The sequence below is a fragment of the Echiichthys vipera genome (genome assembly GCF_963691815.1).
Source record: "Echiichthys vipera genome assembly, chromosome: 1".
NCBI lineage: Eukaryota > Metazoa > Chordata > Actinopteri > Perciformes > Trachinidae > Echiichthys > Echiichthys vipera.
In genome coordinates, this window is record NC_139826.1 from 27613180 (window position 1) to 27630783 (window position 17604).

Genomic DNA, 17604 nt, shown 5'->3' on the forward strand with positions numbered 1-17604 from the left:
GCCGTCTGAAAGGGCAAGATGTAGAGAAGTGAGTCTGTGAGACTGTTACTAAGGTCATTTTCATTTTTTAATGCCATTTCTTGAATAGTAAGATGCAGCATTATTTTTGTCCTGCAAGCAATGGTTCAACAAAACCGTAATTCTTGACCTGATACTTAAAAAGCCCACTTGGGTCCAGACTGAAATATCTTTACAGCTATAGGTTGTATTGCCATGGTTTTTACAGACATTATTGGTCCTCAAAGGAGGAAAACTGATGAATCGGGCTATTTCTTGACTTATTGCCACTAGCAGATAGACACTTGTGGGATCAAAGGAAATCTCTCAACAACTACTGGATGGTTTCCCACAAAATTTGGTGGCAACATTAATGTCCCCCTGAGAATTACTTGTAATATATGTGATCCCCTGACGTTTCATCAAGTAAATAAACAATTATAGTTTCATCATAGGGTCAAAATGTCTGTTTGTCCAATACTTTGTGACTTGTTCATGCCCCAAACGAATTGCATTACCATCATCCTCAGTTTAGTTTAGTTTGAATGAGTAAATGTTAGCATGCTAACACACAAAACCATGGCTTGAAAAATGAAAACATTATACCTGCTAACCATCAACATGGCATTGCGAGCATGTTAACATGTTAGCTCAAATGATCACTGTGCCTACTGTATGTACAGCCTCCCAGAGCTGCTGCAGTAGCATGGTACTACTGTACTAATATGGTAGCATTGCTGAGAACTTGTGAGTCAGCTGAGGCAGTGTGTGAGTGGGATTAACTGACTCAAGAAAAGTGGAGGTTCTTCTAAAGCATTAAATTTTTAGTCTTTGCACGAGTTATGGCCCAAAACATCATATTTAGTCATCATTACAGTTCAAGTGAGGATTGTAAAAACACCTTCTATGTCATCCCGACATCCTGTCTTTTGAGCTGGACGTCTGTTGGGGCTCTGGACAATGTTACAGCAATGTGAGGACACTCCCCAGATATCTGCCAGGTACAAACATGCCCACTGCTTTCTTGTTGCTTCCTGGGCCAGTTTGTCAGCGTTTTAAAATAAAGCTGTGTTCCAGATGATCCAACTGTAAATATCTCAATTATTAGTTTCTTCTTTTAATTCCAATGTGTTTGTGTCCTTGGGGACCGCAGTCAAAAGCACAGAATTCTACCTATGTAGATCAAATGCGTGCAATGGGTTGTAATTTTGAATTTTGTAATCATTTTCAAAAGAGGTACATTTTGCCATGATAGTTGTTTAATAGTTTATTCTGGTTGTCTCAAGGAACCCCATTCAGTCATCGAATGCTGAATTGTGTAGAGAGATACTCATTTGAAGAAAAAGGCATACATTTGCAAAGATAAACAATATTTAAACTGGATGCCATTAACCAGAACAGAGCCAGTGAGGGAACCAATTTAAATAAAATATGTGGCCAGCTGAACAAAGATTGTCTTACAGAAACTTTGTGAGGAGAGTATTGTATGCAAAAAAAATAGTACCATCGATAAGAGCCTTGGGACTTCTCTGAACATAATAATAATAATAACTTTGACGTTTCTTTCACCCCAAGGCAGCAATGGAAGCCTTGAATGTTCTTAAGATTCTTTGAGAAATTGACCAGGGTCAGGATTTTCCACTCAGCTGCTCTGCAATCATAAACCAGAAAAACAATAGCCTTTTAAAAATGCCCCAAGGCAGATCTCTAACATTTACCCTTGTCAGTTAGACAGATTTAAAAACGTACTGGAGTTAGCAACTGTTAAGTCAATCTGGTTAGCATTTCAACACTCAAGTTACATTTGAAGAAACTAATGTCTCTACCCGCTGTTTGACCCTCTGCTGTTTCCGGCTTACTGTACTAGTGGTATTTAAAATGGGTCAGGCTGGAGTCAAAAGAGTCATCCTTAACAGATGGAGCATGCCAGAAACTGAGAAATGTCTCTACTTGTGCCTTGGGGGAACTGAACTGTCCCTTCCAAAAGACCAGGTCACAGTAAACTGTAAAAACATTTCCATCCATCAGGCAGAGAGCAATGGACGACCGATGTTTAACATCTTAGTTTGACTGTCTCTGGTCCAGAGAGAACTCAGCTTTCCAAAAACCAATAAAGAGGTTTTTGCCCAATGTGAAACACCACCACAACAACCACAATAACATCTTAATAAAATATACTGTAGCTTCCTTTTTGCACCTCAGATGTTTCTAATTAACTGAGTTGAAGGGCGTAAAGATAGAACTGTCAGGCGGACGAGCGCTGTGAGGCTTGAGCTGTGGCAAATGTGCGGAGTGCATTGCATACACAGGCTCATTGCTACATGGCTTCTCCAGATGGATGAAATACTGCTTTGTGCTGCTCTTGTATTATTTACTCACACATAGGCGACATTACTCCAGTGCAACCGAACAATGGTGATTTAGAGACTTTAGAACAGACTTTTTAAATGTCCACATTTCATCAAAACTTTCTTTTTTAACCACAGTGGGCGAACAAATACAGATTCTTCTGTAATTTGGGTTGTTGGAACCTCAATCTACAGTTTTCAAATCATTGCACTTCCCTATTTTAAAGGCCAGAGCAGAAAATGTTCTCTTCCCGTTTTTCGCTTTAACCTTGCTTCACCAACTTCCTGTAAAAAGGTCAGTTTAACTAAATGACAGCATTTTTGATTTGCTGTTCCGCAGGAAAAAATAAATAAATTACAGTTTACAAGCTTTTAATGAAAATTGGTATATCTATGAATGGAGAAATGATACTCGCTGTAGTGCCAGCAAATGTGAATTCAAGTGTTTGAAAAAGTTTTTCAGAGATAGAAAGAAGTTCTACTTGAGCACTGCACTGCTTCCGCAAAACAAATACTTTACAACTATATGGACTTTAAAGCAGTTAGATCTGGAAATACTACATAAGACTTTCAAGACACAGTCTATACACAAACAAACACACTCAAGTATTTGAACTAAGACATTTATTGGTGCTGTGGATTGGTGGCACACAACAGAATTAATAATCATGATATTCAATTTTTCTATTTAACCTGATACACATCAAAGAAAACAGATCAACTTAACAAGTTTGCTTGCAGTTCCTCACCCATACCTAGTAAACAAGCACAGAACTAAACATTGATTAAGACTGCTGACTAATTTGGGCATCTTCAAATGACACTTCAAATCACACTGATACTATGGAGACCAATGATGCCACCATGTGGTGCACAAAGGAATACCAAATAAAAGTCATATTTTATGTTCAGTGCACTTTATTTAATTAACATTTCGGTTGAGATAGCCATGATTCTGTGAGAAATATACATGCGTATTCACCACTGATTTATCCCAGAGTGCACTTTGTGAGATTACAACAGAACAGAAAGTGCAAACTAAAACACATGGGCTACTTTAACAAGAAATATCTCTGATAATTCATTTTTGGACAAATATAACAGAAGAATATGACAAATAACACTAACATGAAAACAGAAGCATTAATCAAACACTAATAATTCCCATCATTACTTTATTTTTATATATTAAATCTACATTTTCTTGGAAACAAAATTAGCAGAAAAAAGGACAGACACGCCAAGTACCATATTAATCATATTTGATTAAAAAAACAGACATTAAGAGTCTACTTTGTGTGGGGATCCACAGATGGTTGAGAGCCGTTTTACCAGTAATTACTGCTGATACAAAAGTCGTGGCTTGGCTATGTGCGATGTTTCCTCTGTGTTTTTGTAGTTTTATCCAACAGGAGTTTCCAGGGATTTGGCTACTTGCTCAGTGAACTGGAGTACAGCATGTTGGTCACATGGCGGGGGCACCAGCGGCTAAAATGTTAACAATGTTAAAGTTAATAATAGTAATAAAGTTTGGGTTATTGTGACCGTGTCTGACATGGGTTGTTGGGAGGGATGGCGGGATTCGTGTTTTTGTCTCCATTCTTTTCACTTTAAAGCAGACACACTGTACCACTGTAATGCCTTTTCTTGTGTACTTGAAGATTTGGAAAAAAATAAAATACAGTTTGATTTTTTACCTTACAAGCAAATCAAATGCATGTTATTTAAGTTCGTGATTAGGATTTATTTCTGTTTTTCACAGCAATAAAATTATCCATAGAAGAACAATTGTATTGATTCAAAATGGGAAAAAAAACAACTATGTGGGAAGGCTATTGACATTAGGTACAGTAACTGCGAGGTGTGATATGTTTGAGAGAATCTACTGAAGTAATTGTCTCACAAAGACCAATACTCACACTTAAGTTGGAAATAGCAAGGCTCACAGTGGGGCTTCCTGTTTCGGATTCGAATCTGGACTCCGGTCTCTGTTCCTCCGAGATGTCGGTGGCAGCCCACACACTTAAGGAGGACGGAGAGGTAAGAAAACAATTGAAATCCAGCTGACCAGTAATGTGGGCCTTTTTGGTCTTAATCAGTTCAACAGATTGTCCACCATCCAAGCACAGAACAACTAAACTTTGTTTCTGCATAAAATTACATATATTACATATTCTGTGAGTGCTATGTGCGTCTGTAACTTGTATGGAGCAGTGAGGAGTAAAAGTGAATCGACTTTTACACCTACATGCTAATGAACATAGGTCAACTAAAGCTGGGGGTTCTCTGCCAGTAAGATTTTCACAATAACCATCTAAAAGTGAAGCAGGACAAACAGGCTTCCTTTTTCCACTAAACCAATCCCATGTAAAAACAAAACTAGAGACAGACAGAGAAATATCACAGGTCTACCCCACCAGACATGACCACCAGGCCAGATACCTTACACAGACTGGTCAGGAAAGATCCAAGGAATAGAAAAGGTAACAGAAATGCTCCTGCAAGCAGGTGCCTATTAAGCTGATCTGATTGTGATTGATATGAGACTCCAGCTGACCTCGCTAAAGGTGCAGTCACAGTCTTCGGTCTTATTACATTCTCCTATAATAAGCACCAAAACAGGATGTAATTTCACATGTTTGACGGTGGTAATACATTTTTGGCAGAAGGATCGTGGGTGTAAGTGAGCTCCAGTCAAGTTCCCATCCAACTGTAGTGCAAATTTAGCCAAATTTTAAGAAAAATCAGCTAAATAATACATGAATACATTCACTACTGTTGTATGAATATCAAGAATCAGGACCATCAAGCTTAAAGGCACAGTACTCAACACTGAGGGCATTAATATAGCAGGGAGCAAATATTTTCTATGTAAAAATATATTGGAATAATGACGTCCTGAGCAGAGACTGAAGTTACTCTCCTGAGCTTCCCTCTTTGTTCGTTGTCATATACTGTCCAGGGGTGAGAACCGTGTGGAGGCAATGCCCCCAACCCCTTTTTTCCCCCTCTCTCAGTATTTCAAGTACCGCTCCCTTAAAATCTGGTGGCACTAACTCTCCAGCTGCTACTACACTACAGAAAAAAAAAAGCTGCAACAAGATCACACACTAAAAAAAGGTTTGATCTGTTATTATGTATGTACAAATGTTATTCTCTTTGTTTTGTTTAAATCATATACTTTGAATTTAAAATTTGTGGCATGCTTCATTTAGACAAGATTTATTGGCTGTGTCCGTTGCCCTGTCGCATTTTGTTCTTAATCGATACTCAAACTTTTCCACCTCAGCCGTGTGTAAAAACTTGTCCTTTCTTTTATATTTTGGACTTGGATTTCTGACGTTTCCATTCAGGTGTTTCTATTCTATTTCTAAATGAAAATGGACAATAAGAACAAGTGGAAGTGGAGGCTGTGGCTTTCAGTCTGGTAGTGTAATATGTATTGTGCAGGGATTGAAGCTACTGTAACAGCACCTTAACCAAGGTCATGACCTCTCACCTGGAAACAGGCGAGGTGGAAGCAGAGACTAAGTGCCTCTATGACCATGGCTGCCCCGCTACCCAGGACACGCTCACACACACAGCAAGTCCTCCTGCCACTGACCATCCTGGTTCAGCACATGTCAACAATGTCAGACCAAAATGAATGATATCATGCAGAAAACAACACACTACAACATGCACTAGAGAGACAGGCTCTGTATTCGGATAAACTACGTACCTGCCATGATGCGAGGAGTCGAATGTGTGTCTTTGGGATAACAGTGATCCGGTGCTGTAGCGGGAGGAGGAGTTCCTACTTGGGGCACAGTAACCTGGAGCAGCTGAGTGTGGACGAGGGTAACTGAATGCAGTGGCTGAGTGTGGGTATTGACGCAAAGTATCCAGGTCGTCCAGAGACTCATACCTGCAGAGCAGAGGTCACAGTTCAGAAAACATTAGTAAGAGGGTTAAGATAGAGGAAATGTCATAACCAAAGGATGTGAAACAAACAGCTGTCTAAAAGTGCAGTAAAGTAGAGTCCAAATACACCCACCTCTTCAAAGGAACCCCGACATAGACTGGCTCCTTGTATAAGCTGCTGGTACGCTGACGTATCCAGCTGTTGTCTGTCAGAAGCTGAGTCCTTTTCTTCATCTCCTCCAAAATCTGCTGCCTGTCTTTCTCAGCCTTAGACACAGACTGTCCTTTTCTTTTCCTCTCATCACCTGGACCAATCAAAGTTTGGGGGGTAAGTGTAGTCCATGGCCAGAACAGAGGGGAATAATATATTATAACAGAGAGGGTGGACTGACCTCCTGTCTGTTTGTGGGGGCCAGCTAATGCTGGAGTCGACAAGGACTTTGCCCTATGGAGGGAAAAAAAACATCACATTATTCTACAAAACATTACTTCTTTAATAAGATTTTTTTTCAGAAAAAAAAAAGGCTTTTAGGTTCTGCACCAAACCAGTTGGATACGTGTTGGCTTTAAGAAGGATTATCCTTCAATAAGAGGTAAAAGCAGTTGTAAATAATACCCAACTAACTAAAGCCAATCATCATGCATCATATAAATGATGTTAGAACGAAACAATTACTGTGTTTGCAGAGATATTACACTAGGACCTTTTCTGCCCAAAGCTAAACATTAAGAGCTATTATACGGGTAACGAGTCCCAAGTCATAGTGAGCTAATCATGTTCTGACCTGTGTGCGGGAGACAGCTGAGCAAAGCCACAGGAGTCCTCAGCCCTGAGGTATAGCATAAAAAGCATTAAGGCCCAGCAAGAGCAGAAGGAAGCACAGCAGATATGGCAACAGCCGCAGAAGATCATATCAAGTTAGGTTAAAAAAAATAAAAAAACAAGTCATGTTGAAAAAAAAAAGCCAAATACAGTTACTCAAACCTAGAGTGATTGCACATGCATATAACACTGTCAGACTCAGTGAGGGTTGAAGCGAGCTGACAATGTTGTGACCTTGAAACAAGAGGGAGAAAAGTTGATTTACCAGGCATATTCAGAAATCTTGTTATGCTGTTCTCCTTGTGTATTATTTGGAGGTTTGGATCCTGCTTCTTTCAGTTCATCTCGGTCAGGGCGCTGCTCTTCTCTGGCTTTGTTTGTCATTCCATTCACATGGAGCTGGGTGCTGGCAAAGCTCTCATCACCATTGATCATCTCAAGTGTGTAATGCTTCAAGTGCATTAAAATAAAAAATAAAAGAGATAAGAAATTCTATGAAAAAAGTGTCAAACACTGAAATTTAACGTAGACCAGGGATGAATCCTATGGAAATCCTACAACTGTATTAAAAAAGGAAAGCATAAGCTAGAAAATGTGAATCTAATCAGCAGTAAAGATGAGGTGTAGCAGATTGGACCGGTTTCTGTCAGCACAGTAATCACACGTCACAGCTGCTTATTAAAAATACCAACCCGGTCACAATGTTGAGGAAAACATCAAATCTTAGGATCTTTTATAAGTTGTACTGTCTTGGGTCACAGTCTTGATGCACTTACATGGGGTACATTTTTTCAATGTTGACTTCACAGCGGAAAATCTGATGTGTTTTATGATACTTGGTTATAACTAGAAATGCTATCGGACGACCACTGACCATTACCTCTGACTTCCTGCAAAACTCCACCTTTGCATCTTGTTGTGCTCTCCGCCACTCCGATTCAAGCCTCTCCTGATCCCGCTGGTATTGCTTCTGAAGTAACAGCAACACACACATGTGTATGTTTAGATCAAATTAAGGAGGAGTGTGCTGTGCAGTTGTGTGTTGAGGGGAAAAAAAATAAAAAAAATAAATAAATAAAAAAAGAGTCCTCACCTGTAGGAGGCGCTCCTGCTCTTCCTGCCACTTCTCCTGGCGCCTTCGATCCTCCTCGTGGTCCCATGACCAGCTGGATGAGGAGGGGCTGAGAGATGGGACCTGGAGCTAGTGATGCACAAACAGACTGAAGGCTCAAACATGATCACAGTGCTGCACACTCTTGACACGCACACATACACAATGTTTGAACATTCATACAAACATCCTTTCATCAACCGCTGTGGTAACTCACATCAGATATTGCAGATTCTGAGCCTCCTGTGTGAGAAAAAAACAGGTAAGCAGAGATAACACAATATGGCAGCTCCTTAAGATGATAGAGCTGTGTGTAATGTCACATAGGTCACACGCACTACACAAAAGCTGGGGACACATCAGAAGACTGAGAATCCAAAGCATTTTAAAATGCAATTGATCACACAATGGATTATGCATTTTCTCCTTTTGTGCATCTTTGCTTGGTTTTGCACTTGATAACGAAGAACACTTTGTTTATCCTGCTGACCCCCCCCAATGTAACAATTGTTTTGCAGCCTCTTCCTACAGTAGCACAAAACCCTGGGTATAGTTGTAGCCAGAAACAGGATCAACTCGCACTGTACAGTTTGTATTAATCTCTATCTAAACAGATTCTGCTTAGGAATGTAGACTCTGTAGGTAACGGGACACTTTATAGTAAATGGGAGTTTAGTATACAGCCAGCAATGTTCACTGAAAACCGAAAAACAAATATGTTGGACAAAATGAGCTCAGTTATGCAGGACTGGCTCAAATATCTGATCATAACTGTCACACATCAGATGGTTTACGTGTGGCATAAGAGGTCTACATAGCTAAAAAGCTTTTTCCAAACTACTGTAGACCAAAGATAAGATCTAAATCCGCACACTAATCTGCTAACGCGTCCCAAGCCTAAAGATACTGTGCACAAATACTGAAAATAAAAGAGTTATGCATGCCATAGTAAATTAAGATATTCACACGCTGCATGACAGCACAAATCTGCTTTGTTCATTCCAAAAACACCACACACTGCCAACATTTACCACACAAGTAAACCCATGAGCTGAACCCTGCCGAGCCTGAAGAGAGAAGCCATTGTAGTGGGACAAACATCAGATTCATTAACAACCACAAAAGGACAGCATTACAAATCAGTCATTGTGCAAAAGAATGAGGAAGTCCCTAATTAAAGCACACAACCTATTAACTCAAAGAACATCAGTAAAAGAAGCATCTGTTGCAAACCACATCACTGTATGATGCTCAGTGCAGTCAGCTCTGTGGTTGTGAGGTAAAGCCAAGATAGGCAGCAAAAAACATTAAAAAGGTTTTGGATGAAGACATATAATAAACATTAATTTATAGCAATGCTTGATCTTTAATAGTTAGTTCGTAATAAGGCTACTCTGATTAAATACTGTTAAGTACTAGACCAATGTTATTATGGCGGTAGAATAGGAAAAGGTATAATTTAATAACTGTGCATCCTCTTTTAAATCAGCAGCTCTCTTCTGAAAATCCTTAATTTGCAACAAGTAACAAAGCAAAGCACCGGCCACCAAAGCTGCTACAGACAGGGTTCACACTGGAACTTTACCTTTCTGTTTGAAAAATTCTGCCCTCCTTTTCTGATTTTTCCTACTAATATCATTATATTCTACATGAAGAGGAAGGATGAATATTTTGATATGAAATCTTATTGTTATTCTTATGTATGTCAAGTGCTATTACAGACTTTATTCCTGTTATTACCTGTACTTCTGGCTGTCCTGTGGTTATCAGCAAGCTCTCCATGCATGACTTTACCTTGTAAAACCTGGGCAGGTGAAAGAACACCAATATTCACCAGATGAGAACCACTTATTAAGCTGCATCACTGTCATATATTTTTGCATCCATGTTTGATTTGAAATGTTAAATGGCTAAAATTGCTCACATTATCTGTCTGCCCATTGAAGGTGGACACTGTCCTGACTGTGGTTTCTGCAGAGGCACCACTGTTGGCATGGTGATCAGGGCAACCTATGAGAACGGGCGCTGCGGCAGTCAGATTGAGGGTCATCCTGCTCATGCCTGGCTTGTTGTGATGATCCCCCTCACTGGTGCTCCAATCTAATGAAAACCAGCCATCAGAACTAAAGCCACACTGATTGTTACCACTGGCTAGAAGTTTGAGATTAAAGGTCCCATATTATACTCATTTTCAGGTTCTTGTATTTTAGGATTCTTCCAGCATGTAACGTTAAGGAAAAAAAAACCTCTCTATTCACCCTCTGTCTCTTTAAGATCCCCCCTCAGGAAAAAGCACAACTTGCTCTGATTGGCCAGTGTTGCCTGGTCACCTGCACTCTTGGCGTCCTTGTACCGTCATTGCAGCGGGAGAATGACTAACAGTACTTTCCACTGGGCTTTAGCGGTATCACAGTATACCAGGGTATTTTCTATAACACTGAGGGTGATGTAGTGCACAGAAAGGCACCACCAGAGGTCAGTCTCTACTGGTGGAACAGCCAGCTGAGAAAGTGGCTACTGCAAAAAGTAGGGATGACATTAAGTCAGCGGCATACTAAAAACAGCGGTGGAGTCAGAATTTTTTCTCATTTTTTTTTTATGTAATTCAGTGATTTAAGGGTTTATTTTGACCAAACCAGATTTGGTGATTGTTGGAACAGACTAACCAATAGGGTTTCTAAATATGGTCTGTGTGCATTTCTCTGTCCGAATGAACGTTTTGATACTTTCACAGTATTTATATAGCATCTCCGCCTGATTTAAAACAAAAACAGACATGGAGATATCACTTTTTATGATATGGGACCTTTAAATGATCAGAAAGGATGTGGTAAATCCATAACTAAGACGTTCTCTTTTCAGGGTCATTATCTTACCCTTGTTGCCATAGCGCCGAATGTCCATGGTCAGACTGCCGGTTTGCAGGGAAGATGTCATTTTATCCTTCCACTGGTTGTAGTTCATGTGTGCTACCGCAACTCCATTAACAGCCACAATCTCATCATCCACACACAGCTGGCAAAGCTCCGCTGGACTGCCTGAGGAGGGAGGGACAAGCGTCAGGGAAATGAAGAATGATGAGGACAGTGAATCATTTAAAAAAAAAAAAAAAAAAAGCTTCAGAAATGATGTTTAGCACAGACTGAGCTGGAGTATTCAGGACAAGGTTGCTGTTCCAAGCTGAAAATAGCCATGCCAGTAAGCCAAAACTACATTGCAGCGAGTAAGTGACACCTCACTCGCTTCTAATGAAATATTCATGGTTGAGTTTTAAAATCACTGGCTACATGTTGTAGGTTGTTTTGTTCTTGTATGTATGCAAAGTAAATGCGCACAAAACAAACATTAACATCCCATTTCACTGTTCATGCATGCTGTTATTCTAATTTGTTTGGGTAGTCGAAATCTATAAAGACATTTGTCTTTGAGCATTAAAAAGAGACTTATTTTCCACCCACACGAGAAGCTGCTTTGCCTTAGCTCGCAACAAACTGCCTCAGTAACATAATTTCAACGTTTCGATCATGACAAATTGTCTATGCTCTGTGCTGAGACCTGTCAGTGTCATGAATTACTGTTTTTTTTTTTGGCAGTGTAGGATGTTATAACACATTTCCTCTCAGAGAAGCAAAGAAACAACATTGAGGCAACAATGCGGCACTGCCATGCCTGTCACTAAAATGACACAATACACTGTTCAAAGCAAAAACCCATGTCAGCCTAAACATAAATGTGATTTTAGTGATCAAAAATGTTCCACAAGCCAGAGAGAAATGTAGCGAAAGTCTTACCAGGTTGAATGAATTTGACTCTCGCCCCTGTGGAGTCCCAGTGAGTCTGGAAACCAAAGTCTGGTCTACTGTTGGGTTTGAGAGTAAGGCTCACTCTCATATCACTGTGATCCACCTGAAACACACACACAGAAAAGATGACACCCAGTGATCCAATGTCTGTGCTTCCTGTTGAGACTGGATCCTTCAGAGGTCTGCTGTAACACAAACATAGTAAGGGATACACAGTACCAGTTTATTATGCACAATGTAGTGCAATCGTCACAGCAGCCCTGCAACAAATGGCATTTTTGTGAAGTTTATAAGGTTTGCATTAACTTGAAGGTATTTCTTCAACCCTTGTGCTCAAGTTAGGAGGGCAGACTATGAAAAACAAATTGCATCAAAAATAGCTTTTTTTTTTTTATTTAATCAAGACGTTCAGGGCCAATACAGTTCAACAGCCCTGCACACAAACACGTTTTCATAAGCAGAATTCCTGGGTGTAGGCATACTGGTGTTGAACCATAAAGCTGAATGAATGAAGACAATCCTGCACACTGCTGTTGACAAACAACTCACAATTTATTTAAACCAAAATTTAGGTGCCAAGCGGCCCTTTACTGTAAGAGACGATAATTATTTTATGTGTAAGGGAACATCAGTCTCTTACACATTGCTTCGTCAAAATTGTAAAACAAAATGTAACAAATAAATCAATAAATATAAATGTACAAAATTGTTATTGATTACTAAAATAAATTGTGAGCCAGCAACTTGGTGAAAAATATTCAAAACTCAACAGGAATTAAAATTCCAGTATATAATGTATAAAGTATGTAAACATAGAATTAAATAGATTGTCCCCAATATCAGTATCTGAGCATCTCAAATTTATAAAATAATGTCTGTCTACGCTAGTTAGTCGTTTCATAAAAAGTACACTATTTCAATAAGAGCAACCATTAATAAAAACTCCAAATAGCTCTTTCTTCTCTGATCATCTGACATCTCAGGCAGTGAAAACCGAAAGCGTTTTTTTATTTGCCAGGAAATATTTACAATTGGTCTTTTATTAAGTCACAATAAATATCAGCAGATACTGATCAGTGCCTTATATTGCTCCACGTAAAAAAAACACCTAAAAATACTTAGAAAAACGATTATTTTTCCATCCATTTGCCGGCGTTCTTCTAATCCAACTATGAATCATTCAGTTTTTCTGTCAGGCACCTCCACTGACCGACAGATGAAATTGATTTGATAAGCCCTGACTATGAAAGAGTACAGGTCGATCTGACATAATTAAAGCCTAGATTCAAACATTACAAGTTGCATCAATATACACTTATAGTAAGAATGTTGTGACAACATACCTTTGGGAGGTCAATGCTTGCATTAGATGTGAGAGTCAAGGTTTTGATGTGTTGGGTCTGCAGGTTTGAATATGGCTGCAGTTGTAGCTCGGTGTGGGTGTAGGGCTGATGGTGGTAGCCATTAGTCTGGAAGGAGGTCTGGCTGGAGAGAGCGGCACCCCTCGCCACCTCCGGCTGCTCTGCACCACTCTGGTTAACCTTCTTCTGTCTGATTGAAGCCTGTTGCTGACCCGTTAGATATGTGGTGGCGGTCTGTCTTTTAAGTGAAGATCTGGTGGCTGGAGAAAGAGATTCCTCTTCCTCACTTTTCAGCAGACCCTGTTTGTTGTCTACCTGCAGATTAACAAAAGGAAGATGTGCTCAGAAGGACAGTGCAGATACATTGACATGTGGCTGTGCTCATACAGGATAGTCGGTACTGAATGTCTCTACAATCAACAGATTTGTGTGAAAATAAAAATGTGCAATCGTGTAGTTAGTTGCCCCTGTTCACAATGGTGGAGCAGCCTTTCTATTATTAATGAGGTCGATCCAAGTAAACAAAAGGTAACACAAGCTGCCTCACACACTGTATAGTACACACATGTAAATGCCCCCCGAAACACACACAGAGGAAATGCTCTCATTACATTAACTAGCGTGAGGCAATTTAGCTGACTAAACTAATCCCCATGTACCCTTCTGAGAACTAACTTGAGTTAAGAGACAATTAGAGCCCTCCAGACTATAAAACATCAGCAGGTGGCAGGTCCTTTGACTTTAAAAGCTCCAACACCAATTTCAATTTTCACTGAGAGAGACATGGACCCATCTTCTTCGTCCCACCACCATATTCATCACCGTAATCACCAGCATTGTGAGAGCGTATTGGCTTCAAAATTAGGATGTAAAGCCTGAATGAATCGTGGAGATTGGCTGTTGAAAAATGATAGTGTTGGTGACAAAATCCATTAGACAGAGTGCTCCATGTTTATCTGGGCTGATAGAGGGGGAGGACTGCAGTAAAAAAAATAAATGGTTAACAATACTTTATGTACACTTACTTGTATGCCAAGCAGTTAACACTAAACTACTTTGTGTTATTTTATTATCATCATTAACATAATAAAATGCAACATAGAGCTCTATTGTTAAAACACAAAAAGCTGCACCAGGTAACGATGACTATGGGAGTTTTTGAGTTGATACCACTTACAGTGACATATACTTGTGAGTGTGCAAAAGTAATGTAATATAAAAAGGTAACTCCCATTTGAACACTTGTTTGCTAAAAACTACAGTGCCCAACTGTTTCAGGAAATACATGTCTGTGACCTGTTTTTAAAGGATTGTCTTTCATGGATTTTGTATAAAGTCACCTGATGGCGACTTACTGTGTGGAAACTATTTGGTTAAGCTTCAATACATTCAAAGAGCAACAGTTCTACAGCTGTATTAACCACTGAACTCACGCTGCACAGCCTCGGCAGTGAAGACAACCTGGACTGCTTGGCCCCAAAGGGTCTGGCTGTGATTGCTGAGGACAGACGAGATGAGCCCTCAGACCTCCGGTAACCACGTGGAAGGCTGGCTGAGCCGGACCACGACGTAGTTCTGGACAAGTACTTCTTGACTCCTTCAGCCTGCTGGCCTCTGCCTTGTTCCCCAGCTGGTTCCCAATATGTTTTCTGGCTCTCTTCCTGGGAAATGTGGTTCTGGTGGGGCAGGTCCTCCAGAGCGTCGACTCCTGCCTGATTAACAGCATCAGGGCAAAAAGTGGGAACTTTTGAATCAACACAGAATGGAAGTTCCTTGTGACTGAACATGGATTCAGGAGGATGCCTGGTGTTGGTTGTCTTGGTGGTCACGTTTGGCCCTATAGTTGTGATCAGAGTGGAGATTTGGTTTCTAAAAACTAGCTGGCCCACTTCAGACGTGGGCTGGATAGGAACTGGACTTCCCTGCGCTTTGACCTGCGTCTGGGAGCTGTAAGGGTAGTCCAGAGAAGGGGTGGTAACTCTTGCTCCATCTGAAGCCAAAGAGGGAAAGTGGGTGTCCTCTCCCAGGATGTTTACATCAGAGGCAGGCATGGCTCCAACTGATGGTCTCTGAAGATAAATAAGTCAATAATAGCTGTAGATTTGCCATGGTACATGAAACTTTTCTGTTTTTTGATTTTTCACCACAATTAAACTAAAACAAACACAACCAGGAACATTCATTAAGGTCATGGGGTAAAATGGAACATAAGCGTAAACCTACCTGAGTGTGGGCTGAGTTACGGGGGCTTAAAGATGCCTCTGTGGCGTAGCCGCGGGCCAGCAGAGCCCGAGTACGTGGACGGAGATCAGAGCTTGATGATTTTCCTGGAGGAGAGGTGGAGTAAGGACGAGGGGCAGGGTTATGCCTGCGTGGGGACTGCTGGTCCCTGGGGAATTGGCATGTAAGATAAGAGGAGCCAATGTAATAAAGGAAGCCGAAAAGATGGAGGTCATATTACATGAGTTCACTGTGGCATGCTGAACAGTTATCAAGTGAGGTCAGCAGTTTTTAATACACACTTAAAATAAATTAATCGCAGCAACAGGGCCTTGGAGTGTAAGCTTTAGATTTCCCTTTACATTTGTAGCATGAGTGTACCTCTTTAGCAGACCGCCTTGTGCTTCCTTTTTCTCAAATTTGGTCACAGCCCCATTGGCCATCTGGTTAATGACATGCTCTCTGTCTTGCGATTTTCTGCGGAGGTCAGACTTGCGACGATTCTTCCACTTGGTCAAGTCCTGAAACAAAGGCACAACCAGATAACACTGTTGCTTGCATGTGTATAGCTACAATCTAATGTCATTATTAATATTTAAAAAGGCTCAAAAGACATTTTCCTAAAACCAGGTTATAAATAAACATCCATTTGGTTGAGATTGAATTTCAAACTACATTCTAGATCATGGGAAGAATTCAAAGGGGATTTAGTGGAATGATATTCAGACTCAGTGTTACCAACTCTTACCACAAGGCCTATTTGGTAGCTGTTCTTGGGCTTTCAATCATATTACACAATCTTCTTCAGTCACTGAAATTGTTTTGGAATTGTAGAACTTTCAGAACTATTTCACTTAAATGCCATTATCAAGATAAACAATAAACCCAATTGTTAAATATGGAAGAAGTCCTGTAAAAATTGGGATTTCTACAGGACAAACTTCAACTGCCATAGGAAGCTTTCGAGCATATCACACTACGACTACTAAATAGAAAGTCTTGACCAAACAAGCTCACTATGACTTACATCGTGCCACTGAGCTTCACAGTCCTTGGCAGCGATGCTACTCTTCCAAATCGTTGCCATGTCTGTGTCTTGGTCCATATCATAGATGGTGTTCCCTTCAGGAGCTTTACGCACAGGGTAGACCATGGGGATATCACTGAGTGATTTGCTCCTGGTTCAGACAAACAAAAGGGGGAGGACAGTGAAATAAATAATGGATATACAGAGTAAGCAAAATACATTTTTTACACTGCAGCAATGCCATGTAGCAACACAAGCATGAACAGTTGAATTGCAATGCAGCACAAACATGCCATTATCCACTGACAACTGCTTTCTGTATTTGCTCAATGTCCACACGCACAGACACAGCATTAACAGCTGCAATATGACACATTCTGCATCCAAACAAAAGAATCCTTAGCAAAGTGTGAGAAGGAGAGTTGCATGCAAGTCAAGTAACGTAGCAGTATAATGGCAACAGATGTTGCTGTCTGGATAACACAGCAGCCATGACTTGTAGCAAGAAATAGCACTGCTGTGGGCAACAGGGGATGTCAAATGTGATATTCAAAAAACTTACAGCAGCATTTAGCAGTTGGTATATCAAAACTATGACAATGTGATGGGAGGAACTGTGATCACAAACAATCTTGCAGTTTGTCAAATTCTACTGTCCGATATCTGCCCAGAAAATTAATAGTGGGAGATATAACAAGTGCTACATCTTTATGAAAAGGCAAATTATGTTTGCAGCATAATTGGCTTTGTAGGTGAGCTGAATACAAACAAAACCACACCCAGATGAAGCAGCAGCAAAGCACTTTTAGTCAAAGCGGACTCAGACACTTTACGACTCACCAAATCCAGCCAGGGTTGACCTGAGCTGGTCTCTCAGATCTGACCTGGATTTGATAGGTTCTACAGAACACACAAAGACTGATGAACGCCATTATTCATCTAAATATGATGGCACCTGGTTTTGACAAAAGTAACCAACAGCACAGTAACAAAAGTACAGGCATGACAACG

General features: G+C 40.3%; 1 protein-coding gene across 4 annotated transcripts in view; it reads right to left on the reverse strand.

Annotated features, from left to right (window-relative positions):
- Positions 1 to 2983: 2983 nt before the first annotated feature.
- LOC310948592 (LIM domain only protein 7-like) overlaps positions 2984 to 17604 on the reverse strand; it is a 28982-nt gene continuing 14361 nt past the window's right edge. For 2 of the 4 annotated variants that reach the window (XM_083915768.1, XM_083915771.1), the window contains 21 exons: positions 17434 to 17493; positions 16594 to 16744; positions 15948 to 16087; positions 15570 to 15735; positions 14780 to 15415; positions 13329 to 13661; positions 11974 to 12088; positions 11059 to 11220; positions 10107 to 10282; positions 9923 to 9986; positions 8400 to 8425; positions 8165 to 8272; positions 7952 to 8041; positions 7337 to 7521; positions 7034 to 7078; positions 6641 to 6693; positions 6382 to 6553; positions 6067 to 6252; positions 5845 to 5953; positions 4265 to 4367; positions 2984 to 3833 (listed from right to left, as the gene is read on the reverse strand). In XM_083915768.1, the coding sequence (XP_083771894.1) occupies positions 3811 to 3833; positions 4265 to 4367; positions 5845 to 5953; positions 6067 to 6252; positions 6382 to 6553; positions 6641 to 6693; positions 7034 to 7078; positions 7337 to 7521; positions 7952 to 8041; positions 8165 to 8272; positions 8400 to 8425; positions 9923 to 9986; positions 10107 to 10282; positions 11059 to 11220; positions 11974 to 12088; positions 13329 to 13661; positions 14780 to 15415; positions 15570 to 15735; positions 15948 to 16087; positions 16594 to 16744; positions 17434 to 17493 (3103 nt within the window). In that variant the 3' untranslated portion in view covers positions 2984 to 3810. The remainder of the gene's footprint in view (positions 3834 to 4264; positions 4368 to 5844; positions 5954 to 6066; positions 6253 to 6381; positions 6554 to 6640; positions 6694 to 7033; positions 7079 to 7336; positions 7522 to 7951; positions 8042 to 8164; positions 8273 to 8399; positions 8426 to 9922; positions 9987 to 10106; positions 10283 to 11058; positions 11221 to 11973; positions 12089 to 13328; positions 13662 to 14779; positions 15416 to 15569; positions 15736 to 15947; positions 16088 to 16593; positions 16745 to 17433; positions 17494 to 17604) is intronic. The other 2 variants (XM_083915769.1, XM_083915770.1) reach the window with 2 other exon arrangements.